The 20,711-nt window shown below is 55.8% G+C and overlaps 1 protein-coding gene across 2 annotated transcripts in view; it reads left to right on the forward strand.

Annotated features, from left to right (window-relative positions):
- MYOM2 (myomesin 2) overlaps positions 1 to 20,711 on the forward strand; it is a 78,776-nt gene that overhangs the window by 8,886 nt on the left and 49,179 nt on the right. For both annotated transcript variants that reach the window (XM_080795570.1, XM_080795571.1), the window contains exons 6-13: positions 521 to 613; positions 7,908 to 7,996; positions 8,076 to 8,126; positions 10,292 to 10,456; positions 13,655 to 13,816; positions 16,054 to 16,195; positions 18,144 to 18,343; positions 18,991 to 19,044. In XM_080795570.1, the coding sequence (XP_080651696.1) occupies positions 521 to 613; positions 7,908 to 7,996; positions 8,076 to 8,126; positions 10,292 to 10,456; positions 13,655 to 13,816; positions 16,054 to 16,195; positions 18,144 to 18,343; positions 18,991 to 19,044 (956 nt within the window). The remainder of the gene's footprint in view (positions 1 to 520; positions 614 to 7,907; positions 7,997 to 8,075; positions 8,127 to 10,291; positions 10,457 to 13,654; positions 13,817 to 16,053; positions 16,196 to 18,143; positions 18,344 to 18,990; positions 19,045 to 20,711) is intronic.

Here is a 20,711-nt window from a genome sequence, read left to right on the forward strand (position 1 = left end):
TAACCGGGTGCTCGGCGCACTCAGAGAATTAGCGCCGGGTCCCGTGGCTGTTGGCCAGGCGGGCTGGGGAGGCAGAGACCCACGGACTCTCGGGCTCAGGGAGACAAGGTCCTGCCATCCTGGGTGGGGCGTGGAGGCCAGCTTCGTGCCGTCGGGATCCTGCACGACTCTGCAGAGAGGCTGGCCTGGGACCCAGCTAACGCGGGTAACATTCTTTTCTCGGGGAGTGATTTATCCTGTGTTCCTCACGCAGTCCGAGGACACCTGCGGTGCTCTCTGTCACAGGCTGAGGGTGGCCCCGACAGGCTGGGTTTTGCAGCAGCGGCTCTCTCCTGGGCGGACGGATAGACATGGGCCCTGGGTCGGTCCCCTCGTTGGACCGTGGTGCACCTGCCCGAGGTCCTGGGAGGTGGGGCTCCCAGGGCAGGGCGATAACTTCCCCAGGGGCCCTAAGGGAGGCTGGGACAAAAGACAAATGCTGGACTGTCTTTGTGGTAACAGGCGTGTTTCCCTCGTGTAGGTACAAAAACGGTAGTTTGATCTGCCAAGCGGGAGAGCCGGGCAAGTACAGAATCGAGAGCAAGTACGGCGTGCACACACTGGAGATCAACAGGTAAGGCGTCGGGGGCGTGGCGGGCACCCCGGGACACCTGCCTCACACAGCCGCCATCTAGGCCCAGGGCACCTGTCATAGTTAGAAACAGCCGCTCAGGGCGCACCACGTCCACGCTGTGCTGAGGGACTTTGGTGGTGTTTCTGTGTTAATCTGTGGGAGACGCTTCCGGAAGCTTCTGGAAGCTATCCTTGCCGTCGGGTCCCCAGGAGGCAAACCTGCAGCTCTGTCCAAGTTCCCGCTCTGAGCAAAGAGAATACACAGGTGGTTTAAGGACAGATGTGGCCGTCAGGTGCGCAGGTGATCGTGGACGTGGACGACTTCCCCACACCTGCCCTGGGGGCGCAGCGCAGGCCAGGCTGGGGCCCAGTCCCTAACCACACCCAGGCTCCTCAAAGGAATGCATATTTTATAACCCTATGTACTTTTTACGGTATCTTGTCCCTGGGAAAGGCTTAGTAAATAGACTTCATAAGCTAAAAAAAAAAAAAAAAAGAGAAAAAGAAATATAACTTCTATCTTTTTTCTCATAAATTGAAAAAAGTGTAGCATACAGATGAGGAAAAGAGAATAAAAATCTTTCCTGTTTCCCACAGCATCAGTATTGTCCTGTAAAGATAACATTTTCCTTACACAGCACGTGCACACACGCACACACACCTAGATTTTTTTTTTTCAAAAGTGAGATTCTGCCTCTCTTTTTCTGCTTCTGTGCATACACAGTTTGTATCATAACATGGTACAGTCCCCTTCTCTCCCAGTACATCGCGACATTTTCCTGTGCTCAGCTGGTCCTCTCACAGGTACGGGGGGCTCCTTCCTGCGCTGTGATTAGGGATCTACCATGTACCTTGTGACTTTGGATGGGTCATGAACTCTTCCTGAATTGTGGTATTTTTATCTGAAATCATTATCAAGACACAGATGATAAACATTGTATCATCTCTGTTGGCTTAATGGACCGATCATGAAAACCAGACAAGACTGTGTATGTTCTTGAATGTCATATAAACATGTAATGAGTGTGCGTGCGTGTGTGTGTGGTAAGTTAAATCAAGTCCTTTCTAGGAAGCAATGAGGGAGACTGATATAGGTACAAAAAGTCGGTAAGACATCGGGTATATAACTGCATTGATTTTATTATTACTAACTTGTAGAGCGACCACATCGTAATTAGGCTCAGTTTACCTAGAGGTAAGATAACCCACGAAAAAAGAATTGTTAGAAAAATGGTCCCACTGAAACAGCCCCCAAGGTGACTCAGAGAAGTCACAAGTTAGCACAACAGAGCGTCTGTCATGGAAACTTCTCCCTGATGCATTCTTACACCAAGGACAGTCTTTCTTTTAAAAAAATTTTTTTTAAAGATTTTATTTATTTATTTGACAGGCAGAGATCACAAGTAGGCAGAGAGGCAGGCAGAGAGAGAGGAAGGGAAGCAGGCTCCCTGCTGAGCAGCGAGCCCGATGGGGGACTCGATCCCAGGACCCTGGGATCACGACCTGAACCGAAGGCGGAGGCTTAACCCACTGACCCACCCAGGCGCCCCCATTCTTTCTTTTTTAATTAAGAGTTTTTAGACACTGGTTCTGTTGACCTATTTTACACACTGCTTACTCCGATGTGCTCCATCTGCGTGACCACTGCGTGGGGCCCAGGCGTGCACGCCAGAGGGGAGTGGGGTGTGCACCCCCGGAGCAGGTGGGGGCACGCAGGGAAGTCACGGAGGGGAGGCCTCAGGGGCTGGGGTCCTGCCGGACCCACCTCGCAGACTTCTTGCTGAAGGCGGGCGGGGCGATGGGATTCATCTGGGGAGGGGGTGGGGAGGCGCCTGCCCAGACACACGGCGGGGCGGGGGACCCTGAGCTGACCGCGCAGGCTTCCTGTGCGTGAGGACGCGCCCAGGGCTGAGGATCGGTGGGGCCTGACCCACGTTGGTCCGGGAGGGAGTCTGCCATCTCCCCCTTTCCACCCCACGGGACGTCTGTGTCACCTCCTTTCTTTGCTTTTCGGCCTCGTGCTCACTCGGTCCCCCTCAGTCTCCTGTCTGTGTTCTCCCTCCTTGTTTCCCAACTTCTGACGGGGGTCCCCCTCCGGGCACTGTCCGCCTGGCGCTCCCAGGACCACACCCGCCGCCGCACCGCTCGTGGGCTGGCTTTCTCGCCGGTCAGACACGGCCTTGGATGAGCCTGTGGAGGAGGCCTGGCGGGTTGCCCATCACCAGAACCAGCTCTTCACCTGCGGATTACTCAGAACTAGTGTTAGAAAGTTGTGATTAAGATGAATATTTGTGACAAGTCATTATCCTGGGTTTTCAGGTAAATCTGAGGCTGTTTCAAAAAGCTGGGGGTCTGGGCCTTCTGGTACTGTTTATTGAGAACCTACTGGGTGCCAGGCATTGGTCTCGATGCTTGGGATACAGCACGAAAACCAAGGTCCTCTTCTTTGAGGTCTTACAATCTGGCATAAGAAGGTGAACTGTAAGAAAAATACAGAAGTGAATTATATAGTAAATCAGGAGGCCACGGTGCTGGGCGTGGGGAGTGGGGCCCTGTTGGTATGGGGGTGGGCTGGCATGTGGGGTGAAGCAGGGTGGCAGTCAGGCCGGCCCTCACTGAGAAGATGTCTTCAGAGCAAGGCTGTAGGCGATGCAGGATGGGACCGATCAGGGCATCGAGCCGGGAGGTCTCCAGCCCAAGGGGGCAGCTCTGGCAGAGGCTCGGAAACTGTGGGTCCCCGCTCCTGGGGGTGGAGTGGTGGGTGGCTGTCACGGGCCAGGAGGTCAGAAGTGTAGCTGGGGCTGTGCGGGTCAGACGGACTCTGTCGGCTGCGGCAAGGACGCTGACTTTCCCTCGGGGTTGGGGGGATGCGGAGGGTCCGAGGATCCTCGGACACACAGGGCTGGGCTGTTGGCGGTGGGCCGGGCTGGCGAGGACTGCATGGTTCCGTGCAGGTGCTGGAGGGAGACCGGCGGGAGGTGGATGCTCAGACGTGGGGTGTTGCAGAGAAGGGGCGCCGCTGGGATGAGGCAGGCTGGGGGTGTGCACACACGCTTGTGCAGAGGGTCGGGGGGCCTCCGCGCCCTGGGTGGGAACACCCGGCCCCTTCTGCATTTCCCAGAGAATAACGTTCTCTCCTTTGATTTCTAAAATGTGTGGCTATTTAGTAGCCAGAAAGCCACGCTGTGTGGAAGGAGAAATCGCCTTCATTGTGGAGCGAGCTTGTGTCTAAGGCCGTCTCTTCTCTAACCGGGGTGCCCTGTGGCCGGTTGGGGGTCCCTGGTCAGCCCGAGGCTTCACCCAGCTTGCTTCTGAGTTACTAACTGCATTTACAAGGAAAAACCATTTCCCGTTCTCCCGTACGAGACTTTGACTCTTATCCAGGGGATGCTAGCAGCCTTGAACCTGGGGCACGGACAGACCCGTGAGTCTGTCAGCTGGAAGTTTGTAAACTGAGGCCCGGGACGCCGTGGCCCGTGGCTCAGCAGCCAGGCCCCCCGCAGACGCACTCAGAGTTTGAGGAGACGGACGTGTGCAGCACTGGTCTGCCTGGGGACCCTGTCGGCAGCTGCCGGGCTGAGGGGAGCCCGTCTCCCGCCGTCTCTGCGCGACTCAGCTGTTCATGCCGAAGTGCTGAGTCGCCGTCATTTGATCCGTGGCCGTTCCGAGTGCGGCGGAATGTGCCACCGGCCCGAGAGGGCAGGCTGGGTGACGTTTGCTCCTATGAATACCCTCTGGCCGCTGAATTCTCCAAGTGCTTCCCACCCTCCTGTGCTGGTCGAATTTAGACTGTAACCAACACGGATTTATGTGCTCGTAAGACTCCCCCGGGGACTCATAATGTGAGTTCTGTTTCTTCGCAGAATTTTAATGCTGTGCTCGTGTTTTATGAAAGCGCGTGGAACGACCTCGTGCGGGTTTTGTTTCCAGCACCCCTGCCTCCTCCCCGTGGCTCTCTGCGCGGCTTCCAGGCCGGCCTCCCGGCACTTGGGTGTAGACGTCCGTCTCCAAACTTTCATTTGAGTTAGACTGTGAATCCAGGGTGGACGTGGCTCCCAGGGAAGGATGCTGGGCCCGAGTCCCCAGCACAGGTCAGGGGTGACGTGGGCACTTGTCTGAGTACCCTCCTGGAGGGAGATCAGCGGGCATGACGCTGTTCCGTGAAGCTGGCCTGGGGACACCTTGAGACTCGGAGATGTACAAGGGCCCGATGGTCGTGTGTGAAGATCGGGACCTCTGTCTGTTCTGGGAAGCCGTCCAAACAGAACATGAAACCCTCTGCCTCTTAACCATGTGCCTGCAATTTCTCCCAGCCGGAGGGACGGGCCGGCAGCAGGCTCCGGGGGCTGGCTGTGTGCGGCCTCGGGGAGGAGAGAGGGAACGGGTCCTGCTGGGGTGTGGGAAGACATGTGGGTCTCCGGATTATCTGTGGACAAAATTCCGAGAAGGGGCCAGGCTCCTCACCGTCTGGGTGCCCCGCCTGTCCGCCCCTGGGCGTGTACTCGCGCCAACACCCAGGGTCCCGTCCTTCCCGCAGCTGCCCACGGGGAGGCACGGGCGAGCCCAGCCCCCCGGCCAGGCAGCAGTGCCTGCTGATCTTGTCTGTGTGTCCCGGCGTGTTTCCTGTCATATAAAACACGTACAACGGAGCGACATGGAAACAGTGTTGTAAGAGTCACACACAAGGACGGACCCACACCTCCTCGCCCTGCGGGCTGTCCGGACGCCCTCCCCGGGACGCTCACAGGGAAGCAGTGGGTCGGAGCGTCTGGGGGAGCGTCTGCCCTGCCTTACACCCCAGAGCACACCGCGGGTCCTCTCTGGGAGGAAGGCGCACCGATGGACACCCCAGCTGTGAAGCGCAGCCACTGCCCCCGCCACTGGCCCGCCCCCCTGCTGAGTGCTACGTGCTAACCGGTCCCTTGAGGAGCTGGTCCGCGGGAGTGCGTTAGGTGGTGCTCCCTGGTATCCGATTCTCAGCTGGAGAACCGGCTCAGGATCTTGTGGGACAGGCCACTGTGTGGGTGGGCCACTTGCCCTCCCCGTGGGACGTTCGGTTTGAAAACTCTGGGGCGCAGTCTGAGACCACTGGTGTTCAGTGCTCCCCAGAAGGGTTTGTGGCCGAGGGACCAAGAACACGGTGCCGAGATTAATGGTGGCCGACTGGACAGTGCTGGGAGCCCTCGGTTCGCTCTGTCCGAGGATGACGGAGTGTGTAGCAGTAGGAGCCTCCCCCCTCGGGGACCGGAGTGACACTGGCCGAGGGACCGTGTCCCGGCTCAGCGGGGTCGCCCCCTGGCCGGACCAGCCCGCTTGCCGCACTCCGTGAAGGGTTGGCTGTGCCGCTCCTCCGCCCTGAGACCTGGTCCCTGTGTGGTTGCCGTCGGGCTTCGGGTCAGACTTCCGTCAGGTGGTTTTCACAGGGTGCTGGTGGCTGTGCACGTGCCTCGGGCCGGAGGACCCTCCCGGCTGGGGCCGTGGGGTGCTGACGCTCCCTCCTCTCACTAGTCGTCATGGAGCCTGTGAGGGTGTTGGTTGTGGGGAAAGTTGTGGGGCTAATCCCAGACGAAGGATACCTTCCTGTTTGCAGAACACATTCATGAAAATATAATGGTTTCGTTGTTTAGGAGAACTCACGCAAGCGCAAAATAATAATAATAATAATAATAATTCAAGCAGTGCCTGAGGACTGGGAGGAGAAGTCGTGGTACCTCCCGTGTAGAACCCCGCCCTGCCGCCCCCTACGGTCTGTGTGCCCTGAGGGAGTGTGTGTGCGGGCGCGGAAGGTGATGCTCAAGGGGGAGGAAGCCCCTGGGTCATGGAAGTTTTGTGTTTTTTCCGGGGAACGGGCTGCACCTGCCGTGAGTCTGGACCGTGTGTGGCCAGGCAGCCCCTGGGAGGTCAGCCTAGGTCTGCAGCTTCACCGACGGGCTTTGTAACTGGGCTCGCGTGGCCGCACGGTGAGCCTAGGGCCAGTGCGCCGTGTGCCCAGCCACCAGGGCGGAGCTCTGTCCGTGCGGCTCCCGGGAGCCCGGCCCTGAGAGCCGGCGGGAGGAACCGAAGGGAGCTCCTAGGAAGAAGGGACCCGGTTCTCAGCAGAGAGCACGGCGCTCCGAAACCTCCCCTCCCCGTTATCCGAGACACCGTGTGCTTTTTGGTCAAAGGAAGTATTTTCAGCTCCAAGGAAGAAAATCAAGTTATTCACGAGCCCCTGAGAATGGGCTTGTCCCCGAGGCACAGCTTCCTGATGCTTTTGAAAAGGAAGCCTGGAGCCAACTTTTTCTTTTGTTCCTTGTGAGTGGGGTTTTGTGGGTAATTTCTCTCCGCAGATGAATATCACGGTCCCGATGCCCACTTCTGGGACAGGCGGCGGGCGCTGCTGGAAAAGTGCGCAGAACCTGGATTTTCCCACACCTCGTTTACCCAAGTTCTTCACGTGTCAGCCTTCTCACCACGCTGATCCGTAGCAGTGTGTGTTCTCCGGGGGCTGGGGCTGCGACACGGGACACACTCAGGTCGCAGTCGCCGCAGAGCGCCTGGCATCTAGGAAACGCTCAGCCGACGGGTCCTCCCCTTAGGTCCCTGGTCCTGGGGACGATTTCCAGATTCTGGTGGGAACGTAGCTCACAGCCAAGAAAATAAGCTTCGGCCTTTATAAGATCGGTCTGGGGGTGCAGAGGAGCCCGCCCTGGAGGAGTTGGGGTCCGGGGGTCGTGGGGTCATTTTTCTTTCTGGAGGGGACACAGCGCCTCCCCACGACTCCTGAAGGATGGCTGCCATGGGCAGGGCTGGTCAGACAGCTTCCAAGTATCCTGGGCGGCTGCTTCCTGTCTGGGGACCGTCTGCTTTTGGGACTTGGGGAATAACCTCCCATACACATGGGAATGTCTGATAGGGAGGGAGGCAGAGTGGATTTTCCTGGAGGCTGAGGTCAGTGGAGCCTTCCCACTGGCCAGATAAAGCCACGAATTCTACCCTGGTAGGAAAATGCAGGCAGCGGGGGGGAGAGACTGCCCCTCGAGGACGAGACTGAGGCTTTTCAGGGATGTCTGTATGGCCGGTTTCCCTCAAAGACAAAGACAAGCCGTGGTCTGGAACCAGACCTTGCCGTGTCTGGAACCGACACCAGCTCCCAGGACGGAGCAGACACTGTTCTTAAACCAGTCACTGATGAACAGAGGATGTAGGTCCTACAAGATGCTTTCAAGGAACACCCCGGCTCGCTCCGGGCCGCGGGCTTCCAGGACGGTCCCACAGCGCATTTAGGGCACCGCCCTGCTTTCTCTCTCTCCAAGGGCAAACTTTGACGACACAGCGACGTACTCGGCCGTGGCCACAAACGGGTACGGGCAGGTGTCGACCAACGCCGCCGTGGTGGTGAGAAGTGAGTGGTCCCGCCCGGGTGGGGGGCACGCCTCGCGCCTCCCGCGACCGTCGGCGCCCTTCACCCGCTTCTCTTGCAGGGTTCCACGGGGACGAGGAGCCGCTCCGCTCGGTGGGACTCCCGATTGGATGTAAGTCGATGCTGCTCCTTGCTGTGCAGAAAAATGTGTAGCACTAGCATGCGATCACAAAGAAAGTGTCTTCTGAGGGTCAAATCTTTTTAAAATCATATTTCAAAAGATTCTTCCCAGTCGCTCCCCGCGGTGCTGGTCCACGGGTAGCCTGTTTCCATGTCCTTCTGTGGCCAGGGGGCATTTTAAGACACGGGTGAAACGGGGAGAGTTACACGTTTGAATCGGGGGGAAAAGCCCGAGTCCCACTCCTTGAGCCGAATGCCGGCTCCTGTCACCGTGGGCTGTCCCCCACCCCGATCGTCCGTGCCCACTTAGAGCAAGCAGCCGCGTGGGTCAGGACGAGGATGAGGCGATGTTGGCTCTGGGCCGCCTCCCGCCGGCCTCCAGAGGGTCGACCGTTCCCCTTCCTGAGTGTGGGACCCGCCCGTAGCTTGTGGGTCTGCACCCCGCTGTCTCCTGTACCCCCCGCCCCCCTAGTGCCTTCCTTCTCCGCTCTGAGTGCATGAGCAGGGCAGCCGGCTGTCACCCGTCCATGCCCTGTTTGCAGGGTGGCCTGCAGCAGTCCTGTCTTGGGGTGAGTTGGGGGTATCTCTGAGCCCCTGGGTCGGTTCTCAGCCGGCAGGTGGGGACACCGGGCTGACCCGAGCCCCGTGAGTGTGGGGAAAGCAGCCATGCCCGGAGCATCTCTAGGACCAGGACTTGGTTGACCCATGTACCATGGCTCCTTGATGGCTTAGGAATGAGGTTCAGGACTGACCTGCCCTTCCAGATTATGACCGTATCATAATTTGGGGTCCAGATGTTACAGGTCAAGTGTGGGTGAGGGAGGACCTGACCCAAACCGTGCCCGAGGGGGAAGCCTTTCTGGCAGCCGCTGCACACCTGTGTGTCGTTGGCTTTGGGTCATTTCTGCATCGGTCATACTGGATTCTCGTGCGTCCGAAAATCGGGGGTTGTGCAAGAGCACGGATGGGCGAGCAGGACAGGGGCAGGGCCACATGGGGGGAGGCAGGGCGGCCCGAGAATGTGTGTCGGTGCCCCTGGGAATCCACGGACGATGCTGAGTCCGTGGGGAGGACGCCTGACGGGCTGACGATGCTGGCGGCGAGCTCAGACGCCACCCCTGGTCTCTCCTTGGTGACAATTCCGTCTAAATAAAAACTTGGCAGTACTTACACTGGACTGAATTGTAGAGATCATGACCTAACAGATGCCCGTGTATTCAACACAGGTGAATATTTTGCCATTTTTTCCCAATTACTTTTTAAAAATCGAAGTCCATTTGGCATCGCACGAACTCACCATTTCAGAGGTGCACTTCAGTGCCCCCTGGTAGGAGCTCAGGGCCTCTGGAGGTGATGGAACTCCCGTCCGTCCCTCCCGCCCCTCCCCCGCGCCCTCCCACGGAGGAACCGTCCTCCGGAAATTCCCAGCTCTTTAGAAAAATCTCCCCTGCCTGCACATGTTTCTAAATTATATATCTTTGTTTGTTTTGAAAATTTACTGTGCATTTTCTTCTGAAATGTACCCCCCACCCCCCACACAGCTAAATGTTACGTTTTGAGATTTAATTTTGCTGCCTCTGGATGTGGTTGGTTCGTTTTCTGCGCAGAGTAGAGGGCGTCGTGCTGATGAGCACAGCACAGTGGGTTCCGAAGCCCAGAGCGCCGCGCCTCGGGGTGGAGGGGACCTTCTGGAAGACCCGCAGGTTGGGGCTGACGAGGGTTTCAGCCCTTTGGTCTCACCACGGGGCTCGGACTCCACGTGACCGCCCTGTGCCTGGAGGACGGGCCGCATCTCCGCGCGGGTCTTCTGATTCCTCGGGAGGGGCTCGGCGGAGTCAGAGGCCACGGTGCTGGCCGAGTGCGGGAGGCCCTCCTCCCGGTGCGTGGGGGGCACCCTCTCGCCTCTGCTTCCATACATGGAGAAGGGAGCCCGGGTCTCCTCGCAGAGCCCATGGTCAGGACTTCGTGCGAAGCCTCGTCACCTTCCAAAGCCCCCACCTCCTAATACCTTCTCGCTGGGGCTGAGGGCTTTGACGTGTGAATCTGGGGAACACACTCTCGGGGGTGTGGGTGCGTGAGGTCCTGGGGAAGCGCGCCCCTGCTGCGTGGGCACCGGCCTGTCCCTCCTGCTGTAACCGTGTCCCCTCGTCTGTGCAGTGCCCCCTTCGTCCGTGATTCCATACATGCACTTCGACGTCCAGTTTCTGGAGAAGTTTGGGGTCACCTTCAGGAGGGAAGGCGAGACGGTCACTCTCAAGTGCACACTGCTGGTGACCCCGGAGCTGAAGAGGGTGCAGCCGCGCGCCGAGTGGTACAGGGATGGTGAGTACGAGGCAGGGACCGCCGCCCCAGCCGGGGACGCTGAGCTCCGCGTCACCCGGCTGAGAACGAACGGTAAGCTTGAGTGGTGGTTTGGCGTTGGCACCCACCATGGGGATGACCTCAGGCAGCACGGCAAGCAGAGCACCTTGACCTCCACCCCGGGGACGTGGACGGGTTAGCAGGGATGCCCCCATTTAGATGAGTCCCGGGAGATTTCTCTGTAGCTTCACAAGAAGGGTCTCCCTGTGATTAAACAAAACAAGTGCCGTGTCTGTATCTGCCCGTTTTTCCTCGGCTGGAACAAGTGCTCACAGTTACTAGAGGCCGTGGAGTCCTAGGCTCTGTCCTGAGGGTGAGGTTTCTCTTCCATCGAGTCTGTGAGACAGGGTTGGGACAGCGCCCCGGGGCCTGCGGGGGCTCCCCTGGGTGGGGACAGGCAGACTCCCCTTCCTCCTCAGTCTGCACCTCTCTGCGGGGCCGTCCTCCCCGCCCTGTGAGTGTGGACGGTGCAAAGGCATTTTCCCGCATCTTCTGGGGGCTGGAGCTCCTGAAGGAATCTGGCTTTCTGTGGGGCCGGCGAGCCTGTCCTGCTTATACTTACTTGGGACCTAACACCATGCAAAGTATAACAAAGAAGCCCACGCCAGCCTGCCCAGACGATATTTATAATCGAGCGGGGGGAAAACAGAATTGCAAAGCCCTGTGTTTAAAGTGTGAGAAATGTCCCAGAACAGGGTGTGACGCTTTGCCAAAGGCACGGTACTGACCACATGTGCCGACCCCGTGGGGCCCAGGGAGGGGGCGAGACTCTCGGTGGTGACAGAGGAGATCTAATTTACCCTCGGCAGTTCTAATTTAAGACGTGAGATGCGATGGAAGTTCCAAGAGTCTCATTTGTCCCTTCTAGAGAGAATGGAATAGATTTGAGGAGCGTTGTTGTCGGATCCCCAGAGGACAGTGATGTCAGTCTTGGAGTGTTTCCTAGCCACTAGAAAGTCCCGGATTCCCGGGGACGCGGCCGTGATGGGTGTGTGAGGAACGCATGTGGCTAAGAGCCGCCAGCAGGCCTCTTCCCCTCATCTACCCGGATCCTTGCAGAAGTCGGGGGCTTAGCTGAGCCGGGTGCCTCACCCACAGTCATGCTCAGACCTCCCCGGGCTCGGGATATAAGTGGAGACCATTCTCTGTGGCTTTATTTGTAGACATTAAACTGCCCGGAGATTTTTTTTTTACTCTTTAAAATTAATGTGCTTTGAGCCCCGGGTGGCTGGTACACCCCCAGGTGACATCAGTCCGAGGACTGTCACCCTCGGTCAGGCTGTGCAAACAGGACCTCTGGAACGGGGGTCCCAACTGAAGATGTCTTAGGACTCGATCTGATCAGAGAGGAAAACCAAGGTTACTCCCGGTGAAACCCAGCAGCACCCTTGGGTGTGATTTGCACTTGAGACCGATTTGGCAAGTCACGGGGTGGTGATGGGCCCAGTGATGGGTGGGTCTCTGCCCAGGGAGCGGGCTTCCGGCTACGCCGCCCCTCCAGCCGAGCCCGCGTGCAGCTGACGGCCCGAGGCTCACTTTACACACGTGCTGCCCATTTCCCTGAGTGGCCAGTGAGTAACTTGTGGTCTTACTTCATCTGGCAGCCCTGGCAAAGGCCACAGCCCCGGGCAGCCGGAACATCGGGCCGACTTCCCGTGCCTGTGGGGGCTGGGGGTCCGAGATCCGGCGCTGGCAGACTCTGCTCCCCGTGAGAACTCTCCTGGCTCGCAGCCTGGGGAGCCTTCCCTCTCCGCTCCAAAGTGATGGCGTCATCACCCTGTCTCACGAGTTCCTGCCTGGACGGTTACATTTTAAAATTGCGTGTTGCGTTATGTTACATTGTACGGGATGCATTGCGTTACAGTGTATTTTTGTTGCCCTTACCTGTGTATCAGGTCCTGTGCTGATTCCTCTGGGAAAGAGAGAAAAATTGATAAAACGTCTTAAAATATCTATTTTTCTGACACTTTTGGCACTTTGTACTCACAGTGCTGCTGCGTGGGCGTGGCCTCTTAGTCACCTCGAAGGAGTACCTGAGTACTTTGTGGGGCAGAGTACTCCTGAGCTCGCTGGTCAAGTTTGAGACTTTAAAATTATAAGCACAGCTCCTTTTTCTCATACACAAGTGGTTTTTATTGCCAAAAAGCCCCCAATTATAATTTCATTCCCCAAGAATCTCTCTTACCACTCGGCTGTAGAAGGTATCTCCGTGCGTGTAGGTTAAAACGGGAAGATGCCTACCCTCGGACGTGTCCTTCACAAAATAAGACCCCACACCCATGTCCCCGGGACGGGGGTATCCTGTGCCACGGTCGGCTGCAGGGCCCCGTGCCCCATTCCACGGTGGTCTGCATTTGCCCCAGGGCTCGGGGTTGGAGTTGGTCCATTTTTTCCCATTAGGAACAATTCTTGAATGAAGTCACCGTCACGTGCCCGTTCACTACCTCGGGGCCCATTCTCGGAGCGTGCGTTGGGCGCCCAGACAACACGCTCGCTGAAGGGTTTCGGCCCATGTTCCTGCTCGTGCGAGTGGCTGTGCTCCTGCAGGCCGGAGGGGGCAGCGTCCCTCTGTCCTGTCCAAGCAGGGTTGCAGCCGTGTGGCTGTGTTTGCCCGACATCGGGGAGGCCAGGGGTCGCTCCTCCTTTCTTCTGCCGCTCCTTGCTTTCCCACGCTGCTGTTTCTTGCCTGGGCCTGGCCTCTTCCGCAGCGGCCGGCTCTGTCCTGGCCTTCGGCCGGACGGTTTACTGCTGCTTCCGGTACTCCCGGTCAGGCACAGAGTGGAGGGCTGTCCCTGAGCCAGCCCTGGGCACAGGAGGGTGTCACCTCCACAAAACCATGGTGGTGCACGTGGTGAGACACCGCGGGGTGTGCCAGGGGCAGGCAGTGGGCCCCGGCCCACCGCCATCCTCTCAGGCAGAGACGCGCTCTGCCTCTGTCCTTCCAACGCTGACCTTGGTCCTATCCCAGATGCCCCTTCCCTTGCCATTGGCTGTTGTGCGCTCTCGTGTGAAACGCGGCTCTCTGATGGTTGGGAGGCTGCGGCTTCCTCCCTCTGTGTGAGGCTCGAAACCCCGGCCCCTGCCCCAGGCCCCTCTGCGCACGTACAGTCCGATGTCCTTGACGGTTTCTGAAGCCGTCCCGAACGGCCGCTCTTGCAGACGTGCTGCTGAAGGAGTCCAAGTGGACCAAGATGTTCTTCGGAGAGGGCCAGGCCTCCCTGTCCTTCAGCCACCTCAACAAGGACGACGAGGGCCTGTACACCCTGAGGATTGTGTCCAGAGGGGGCATCAGCGAGCACAGCGCCTTCATGTTTGTCCGAGGTGCGTGGCCGCGGGGGTGCAGGCGGCACGGCGAGGGCGCGGGCGCGGGAGGACGGGACCCCTGACCAGGGCGGAGCAGGGGTGTGTGGGGGGCGGCTCGCTGTGCTCCTTGCAAACCTCCTGATGGGGACGTCAGGGTTCCCGTCCTGGGCGCGTATGACTGTCCGTCCACGACATAAGGAAGCTATGATCGGGAACAGGTCGGGATCCTAACTTCCGCATCTCTGTTGATGGATTGGTAGAATGTATAAAATGACTTCTAAGCCTGAACACGTCCGTGTTGCTAGTTCTCGAGAGATTTCAAGAACGAAGAGGGGTCCCGAGTAGGGAACACTGGGGAGGGGCCCCCTCATGCCCCAGCTTGCTTGTGAGGCGAGGCCCTGACGCTAGTACTGCTGTCACCAGCACCACCAACCTTGGTGAGCGAGCGTTTGTGGCACCAGCCTGGCGGCCAGCCCCCACTTGGAGCTTCACGCCCAGAGTCCGTGTGCACCCGTGTGTGCCTCCTGCCTTCCCCGGAGGCCACAGGCCCCCCACATTATGGGAAGGAGAACAGGGTCGTGACAGATCAGGTGCGTTAGATGCTGTGCACGTTCTGTGCTGGGCATACGCACACATCACACCCTCGCTGGAGTGAGCGGACACGAGGATCCACCACCTGGATGAAATCACATCTATCCTGTGTACACGGTGCCCGCGGATGTATCTCCACACACGTGTGTCTGTGCGCACGCAGAAACGCCTACGTGCATGTGTGTGCATAGCCTGAAACTCTGACACTGACCTCATAAGCCGGTGCCGTGATTCTCTGTCTCCAGTGCAGACGTGGGGCTCCGAGGGGACTTCTCCAGGGAGGGGTAGCGGGGGGCCAGCCTGGAGCTGGAGGCTTCTCACGCGCACGCGCAGCCCCCGGGCTCTTCTGCGCACCTGCTGGAGCTCTGCCCTGCCTCTACTCCAGGCCCCCTGCGGTCTCTGGCTTAGGGACCCCTCCTCCCCAGGGCCAGCTGAGCCACCCCGAGGATCCCAGAACACTTGGTTCTAGTTGGCAGGCTCGGCTGGCCTGAGCCTGTGGCGGGCCCCCGGCATTCTGACGGCCTGCCCGGCCTTGCCCGCTGGCCCTCCCCGCCAGCCAGGTTCCGTGGCCTGGAAGAACCCCGCCAGCCTATTACTGTTTCCAAACCGCAACTGTCGGATCAGAGCATGAAGGAGGGGCTATATCATCAGGGAATGTTGTAATTAAAAAAAAAAAAAGGAACACACAGAAAACAAGGCCACTCACCCCACCCCCCCCGCCCCAGACAACATAAACTTGCTGGGCTGGGGTTGTAGACCCTTCCACAAAGTGTTGCCGTTTTTATTGGGCTGGCATTACAGTGTACCTTCCACGCTCTGTGCTCGCCTTCTGGCAAGATGTTTCGCCCCATAAAAAGGCAGTAAGTACAACACAGCTGAACTCGCTTTGCTTATTCAGCACCAGCCGCAGGAAGAAAATGATGCATGTACGAGGGAGTTTCACTGTCCTGATTACTTTCTGAGGATTCTGAAAGCAAAAGAAAATATTTGGCTCAACGTCCAGGAATCCTTAGCTTTTAATATGTTGAGGAAAATCGAACAAGATAGTACACAGTGTTCACGGCCACCCAGGCAGAACAGACTGCAGATAAGAAGTGAACAGTGTGTGTGCCCTTTGGGACCAGCGCTGCTGGCCTTTGGGGCCCCTGTAAGAACGTCTGAAAACCAGATGTAGCCGTAGCACGCTCACCAACGGTCACGAAAGTGCTGTACGGACCCAACGTTTGCTCACGGCTTGCAGAAAAGAAAAAGCTTAAGTCCTCCATCTTGTAAGGACTTGGAAGGATAGAAGCATCCAAGGTAATCGTTCTCAAGTGTTAAAAAGGCCACCTTCTCAGCCTCATTTCTTCGGTCAGTTTTTGACGTGATTATGTGACAAGCCTCCATCCAGAGAAGGTGACTTTCAATTTCAGAATCAATTATGAAAAATCACGGACTTCAGTATTTTCTAGATGATAGAATGTTTTTGACTTTGAGAACTCAAAAATAGGTTTATATTTCTTCTCACCAAGCCATCCTAGTCAAAAAAATAGTCCAGTCATTTAGACGTGAGGAGCAGGTGGAGTGGACCCGAATCGGGGAGATGAAGTCTGAGTTAGAAGAAGTTGGGCAACGGGCTTTCCAGCAGCCCAACCGTGTGCCTTTTCTCCCTCCCGCCACTGCAGACGCCGACCCGCTGGTCACTGGGGCTCCGGGCGCGCCCATGGACCTGCAGTGCCACGATGCAAACCGCGATTACGTCATCGTGACTTGGAAGCCACCCAACACCACCACCGAGAGCCCGGTCATCGGCTATTTCATTGATCGGTGAGTGCCTGCTGCCTTCCTCCGGGGCTGGCGCCGCTCCTGAAGCTGCCGCGAAGGTTGCCCCAGACAACGTCTTTGCAGAGTTCTCTGAGCTCACGTCCATGACACTGTTCTTGGTGGGATCAGGTCCTTCCCTCTGGTTACTCAGCCTGACTGAGCAGTTGGAACCCGGTGGGGTTAGTGTCAGTAGATTTCTGTGTGTTGTAATCATTTGCCTGTTCAACACCCCGTATTGAATCCACCCCCAACTTTTCTAGACACGCGGAGCCCCGGTTCTGGGTTCTCTGAAGAGTTCAGTCCTGCTTCTCCCTCTAGAGGAGGAGAAAACGGGCACAGAAATGTAGCTGGGAAAGTCGCCGGCCCATTCGCACCCAGGTCCCTTCTTCCTCTTCATTAAACTAGGTTTTCTTCTTGCTTCCAAGAAAAAACATACTGATATTTCAAAGTCTAAAATATTGGAATTTACTTTGGAGCTAATCACTTAACTGTGGACATCATTAAACTCATGGGTCCTAATTCTTTCCCGTTCCTTTACGAGGTGTGGTGCTCCGGGGCTGGGAAGGAAACCGAGCAGAGCCGGTGAACTTATTGGATGCGCGATTTATGCCCCAATGACACACTTCAATCACCAAGAGAAATTACAGTAAAAAACAATGAATTCAGAAGTAACACAATCGTTCTGGGGAGGAATTTAAGATGTTATATGTATAACACACAGTAAAATAAGATGTTTATTTCAGAAAAACCATTCAAGTCTGGTTGCTTTTTGGTTGGTTAAGTTCCCTTTTCCACACCAACAAAGTTACTTGTTTGGGTAAAACATTCCCCGTTGGGATAGTATTTGGAAATGCTAAGGTCAGACTTGTGGAGTGCACTGGGTAGGGTTTACCTTGAATTAAAACCAAGAAAAACAAAATAGAGCAATTTGCTGTTTTCCTGTGATATTTGAACATTTTTTCAGCCATTTGGCAAAAACAATTTCATGGTCCTTCTTAGGTAGGGGTCCACGCCCCTCCCTCCGTCATTAACAGGGATGAACCCAACAGAACCTTCCGGGCGGAGGACCCCACAGCGGCCAGCGTGGGGGTTGACTGAGGGGCTCCCCTGCCAGACTCAGTTTGGACTGTGTTCTGGCTATAACAGGTTAGCACACGTGGGTCACAGAACTTGCATGAAGATTATGGATCGTTAGGAGAAAGAGATTTGGTTCTCTCTAAAGCAAATGTACAGCCCTGGCTTGGAATAGCTCCAAAAGAAGACTTTTCTGACCTTTTCTGACCTTGCTGTGTTCTCCTGGGGATTTGACGTGGGGTTTTGGTGCTGAAATTTCTCAACCTGTGAAAAATGCAAGCTACTCTCTGCCTTTCCATGTGTCTGGTCAGGACTTAATGTTTTCAAAAGACGTCCGATTCCACATGTGGGTGCTGGCAGGACACATCTCGCCGGCGCTGGGACAGACTGAGCCCGCACTCTGGACGGATTTCACTCCCCAGGCTCTCATCCAGCGGGGCGCGTGTGGGGCACCGGCGGCGGGGGCCGTTTCGTTCTGTGCGCTCGCATTGGGCATGCAGGGGGAGCGTAGGGCACTGCCGATTCTGCCGTGTAGGTTGGAAAAAGGACTGTCAAGGACACACCTCACGGGACGTTCGGAGGAGAGTTTGCCTAAACGTGGCTGAAGGCTGGAGTGGGTCTTCAGGCTACAAATTATAAGGCTTCTAAATAAGTAAACAGATATACTTTACATATCCTAAATGGCTCTGTCTTTTTAAGATTGCTCGTACTGCTGCTTATGTAAATCTAGTGCTGTAATGCTTTGACTTCTACAATGTCCCGTGATTTCCGGTCAGAGCTGTTTATATGCATGGAATGCGCGTGTAATGTACACACAGACCCGTGTGTGTTTATTCGACTGATGTATTTGTGGTTCTCCCCTCGTTTTTATTTCAAGATGTGAAGTGGGAACTGACAATTGGGTTCAGTGCAATGATGCCCCTGTGAAAATCTGCAAATACCCCGTGACCGGACTCTTTGAAGGAAGGTCGTACATTTTCCGCGTGAGGGCGGTCAACAGCGCGGGCATCAGCAGGCCTTCCAGAGTGTCCGAGGCCGTGGCTGCCCTTGACCCTGTTGACCTCAAGAGGTTACAAGGTAGGTCGTGCAGATTTTAAGCCCCAGAGGTGTCTTGGAATCTTGGGGCCATTTTTATGGGATTTGTTCTTTCCCTTCTACGCTCAACTGTGTACGAGTTTTAAGAACGTCTTTGAGGACTGAGCATGGTGCGGTGACATTTTACAGTGTCCGTATGTCCGCCGGTGTCGCTTTAGGAGAGGGTGTGGCCAGGCCGGCATATTCTCCGACACCAACCACACCGCCCTCCCAATGCTCTTCACGGAGATCCAGTCAGACTGGTTCAGAATTAGAATTTTCTTGGTCCATCGATGACGTAATTTCAACACATTTCATAAGACTCAGAAGGCTTTGAAACCAAGCCACTTTATTTTTGAATGGCAATTTCATGTGACACAGATGCCCGAAAGGGCTTGGACCCTTAAATATGGTGTGAAGTGAGCCCCTGCCTTTCCCTTGCCCGCGTGGTCTTTTGAACCCAGTACAAAGGTCGGAGAAGCACTGAGTATGAAGACTGCGCCAAAGCAGCGTCTGATTCCCTCCGAGTTGTGAGTGTGTTGTGATCGTAATGCAGGGCGGATTTGGATCTTGTGCCGAGTTAGGGAAACTGGGGCTTTCTTGATGTAACCTTGGGACGCCAAATTCAGCACCTACTTTTCTCTCTGCAGCGGTCCATTTGGAGGGGGATAAAGAAATCGTCATCTACCAGGATGACCTCGAAGGTGAGTGGCCCTTGAGCACCGCGGCCCCACTGCCCGTGCCCTAGGGAGTCAGGATGGTGGCCGGAGACCTGAGCGATGGACAGCGAGCACCCAGGGGCTGGGTAGAGCCTGTGTGTCAGCACTGCAGCCGTAGGTCAAGTCTGCAAGCGTGTGGCCTGTAGAAGTTAGAAGATGGGAATGAGGTGGGTGGAGGGCGAGGATGGGATCCGGGGTCGTCCCGGGCAGTTTCATGGCTTCCACGTCGGTCCTAGGTCCTCTTGGGGCTGTGCAGCGAAGATCAAACTGAACCCGAGTCTGTCACTGGCTGAGGCTGGGCCCTTTCTCTCAGACTCCATGACTAGAGGACTATTTCAGTTTTTCTTTTTAAACAAAAATTTTTATCTTTAGTATTTTAGTTGAACTGGATGGTGTTCTTCCTGTCAGTATCCCTGGCCTGAAAATTCACATTTCCCTCATTTATATTAGATTCTCTGAACACTTCTCTTTGATATTCCTTTCAGAGATAGCTAGGAGGATTGATTTATTAAGGAGGGGAACCTGGCGTTATGAATCAGAAATCCAGAGATTTTGAGCAGACTTATAATGAGAGTTCATAGAGGACAACAAACAAGTTACAAATGAAGAAACATGAATTTGGAGCTGGTGCCTCAGGAGATGCACTTTGAAGCTCTCCTTTAAAATTGCTGCAATCCTAAAACATATATATTTGTAAATAAAAAAAAATTGCTGCGGTCCCAATGCTCTTTCCCCAAAGAGCTACAGACCTAGGAGTTCATTGGTTGATTTTCATGTTTGTCCCCATACGGTCTCCAGACATTGGATCTTCTGCACCTATAATAGCTTTTCTCTAGTATCTCCAGAAGAATACATAATTCCCAGAGGGGCACCCCTCAGTGACATTTAAAGTCTTAGTTAAGACCTCCACTTCCAGGCATACTCAGAAATTGGGGAAGGTGTCCAGCAAATAAGTCACAAAAGAAAAATAATCCAGGGAAGGTTGACTTCCTAGGACTTCTAAATAAAGGATTGAGGTGTAGCTATTTGAACGCGTAAACTCCGGCTCCTACTCGCAGAGGAAGCCATGTTCCTGTAGCAGACCTGCCCACATAAACGTGCATTTTCGACATGAGAGCAGGAAGGGAAGTTCTCTTCGTCACCTCCAGCCGGCCGATGGGATCAGGGCGGAGGGAACCACCTGAGGTCTCCTACATGGGCGTATAGGTGTTCACACAAAGCTACCTTCCAGGAGGAGACAAAACCTTCATTATGTAAAGGTGGGAGCATGAAACGGTGTAATTGAGCCCCCCAGCGGGATCCGTGCCCTTCTGGGGAGCAGAACTCTCTCTCCGTGTACAGACAGGGATGTGCTGGGGGTAAATCCCCGCTATGAAGTGCCAAAGCCAGAACTAACGCACCGTAACACACTTAGCTGTCTGATCAATAGAATGGAAGTTTGGTTTCCAGACACAGTAGATTTTCTTTCCAGCCGGAATAGACTCACTGATACCATTTGCCATCTTTCTTCTTACATTTCTTTTCTGTGAGAAGGCAGCTTTTCTGGCTCCCTGGGGCCTGTGCCTTCATTTTGTTTGATTCCTTCTCAAACTCGGCTGTATCCTGTTCATTTGTGGGTGACGTTCCTGGGGCTCAGCCTGTAGCTGGTCATT

The sequence above is a fragment of the Martes martes genome, assembly GCF_963455335.1.
Source record: "Martes martes genome assembly, chromosome: 2".
NCBI classification, from domain to species: Eukaryota; Metazoa; Chordata; class Mammalia; order Carnivora; family Mustelidae; genus Martes; species Martes martes.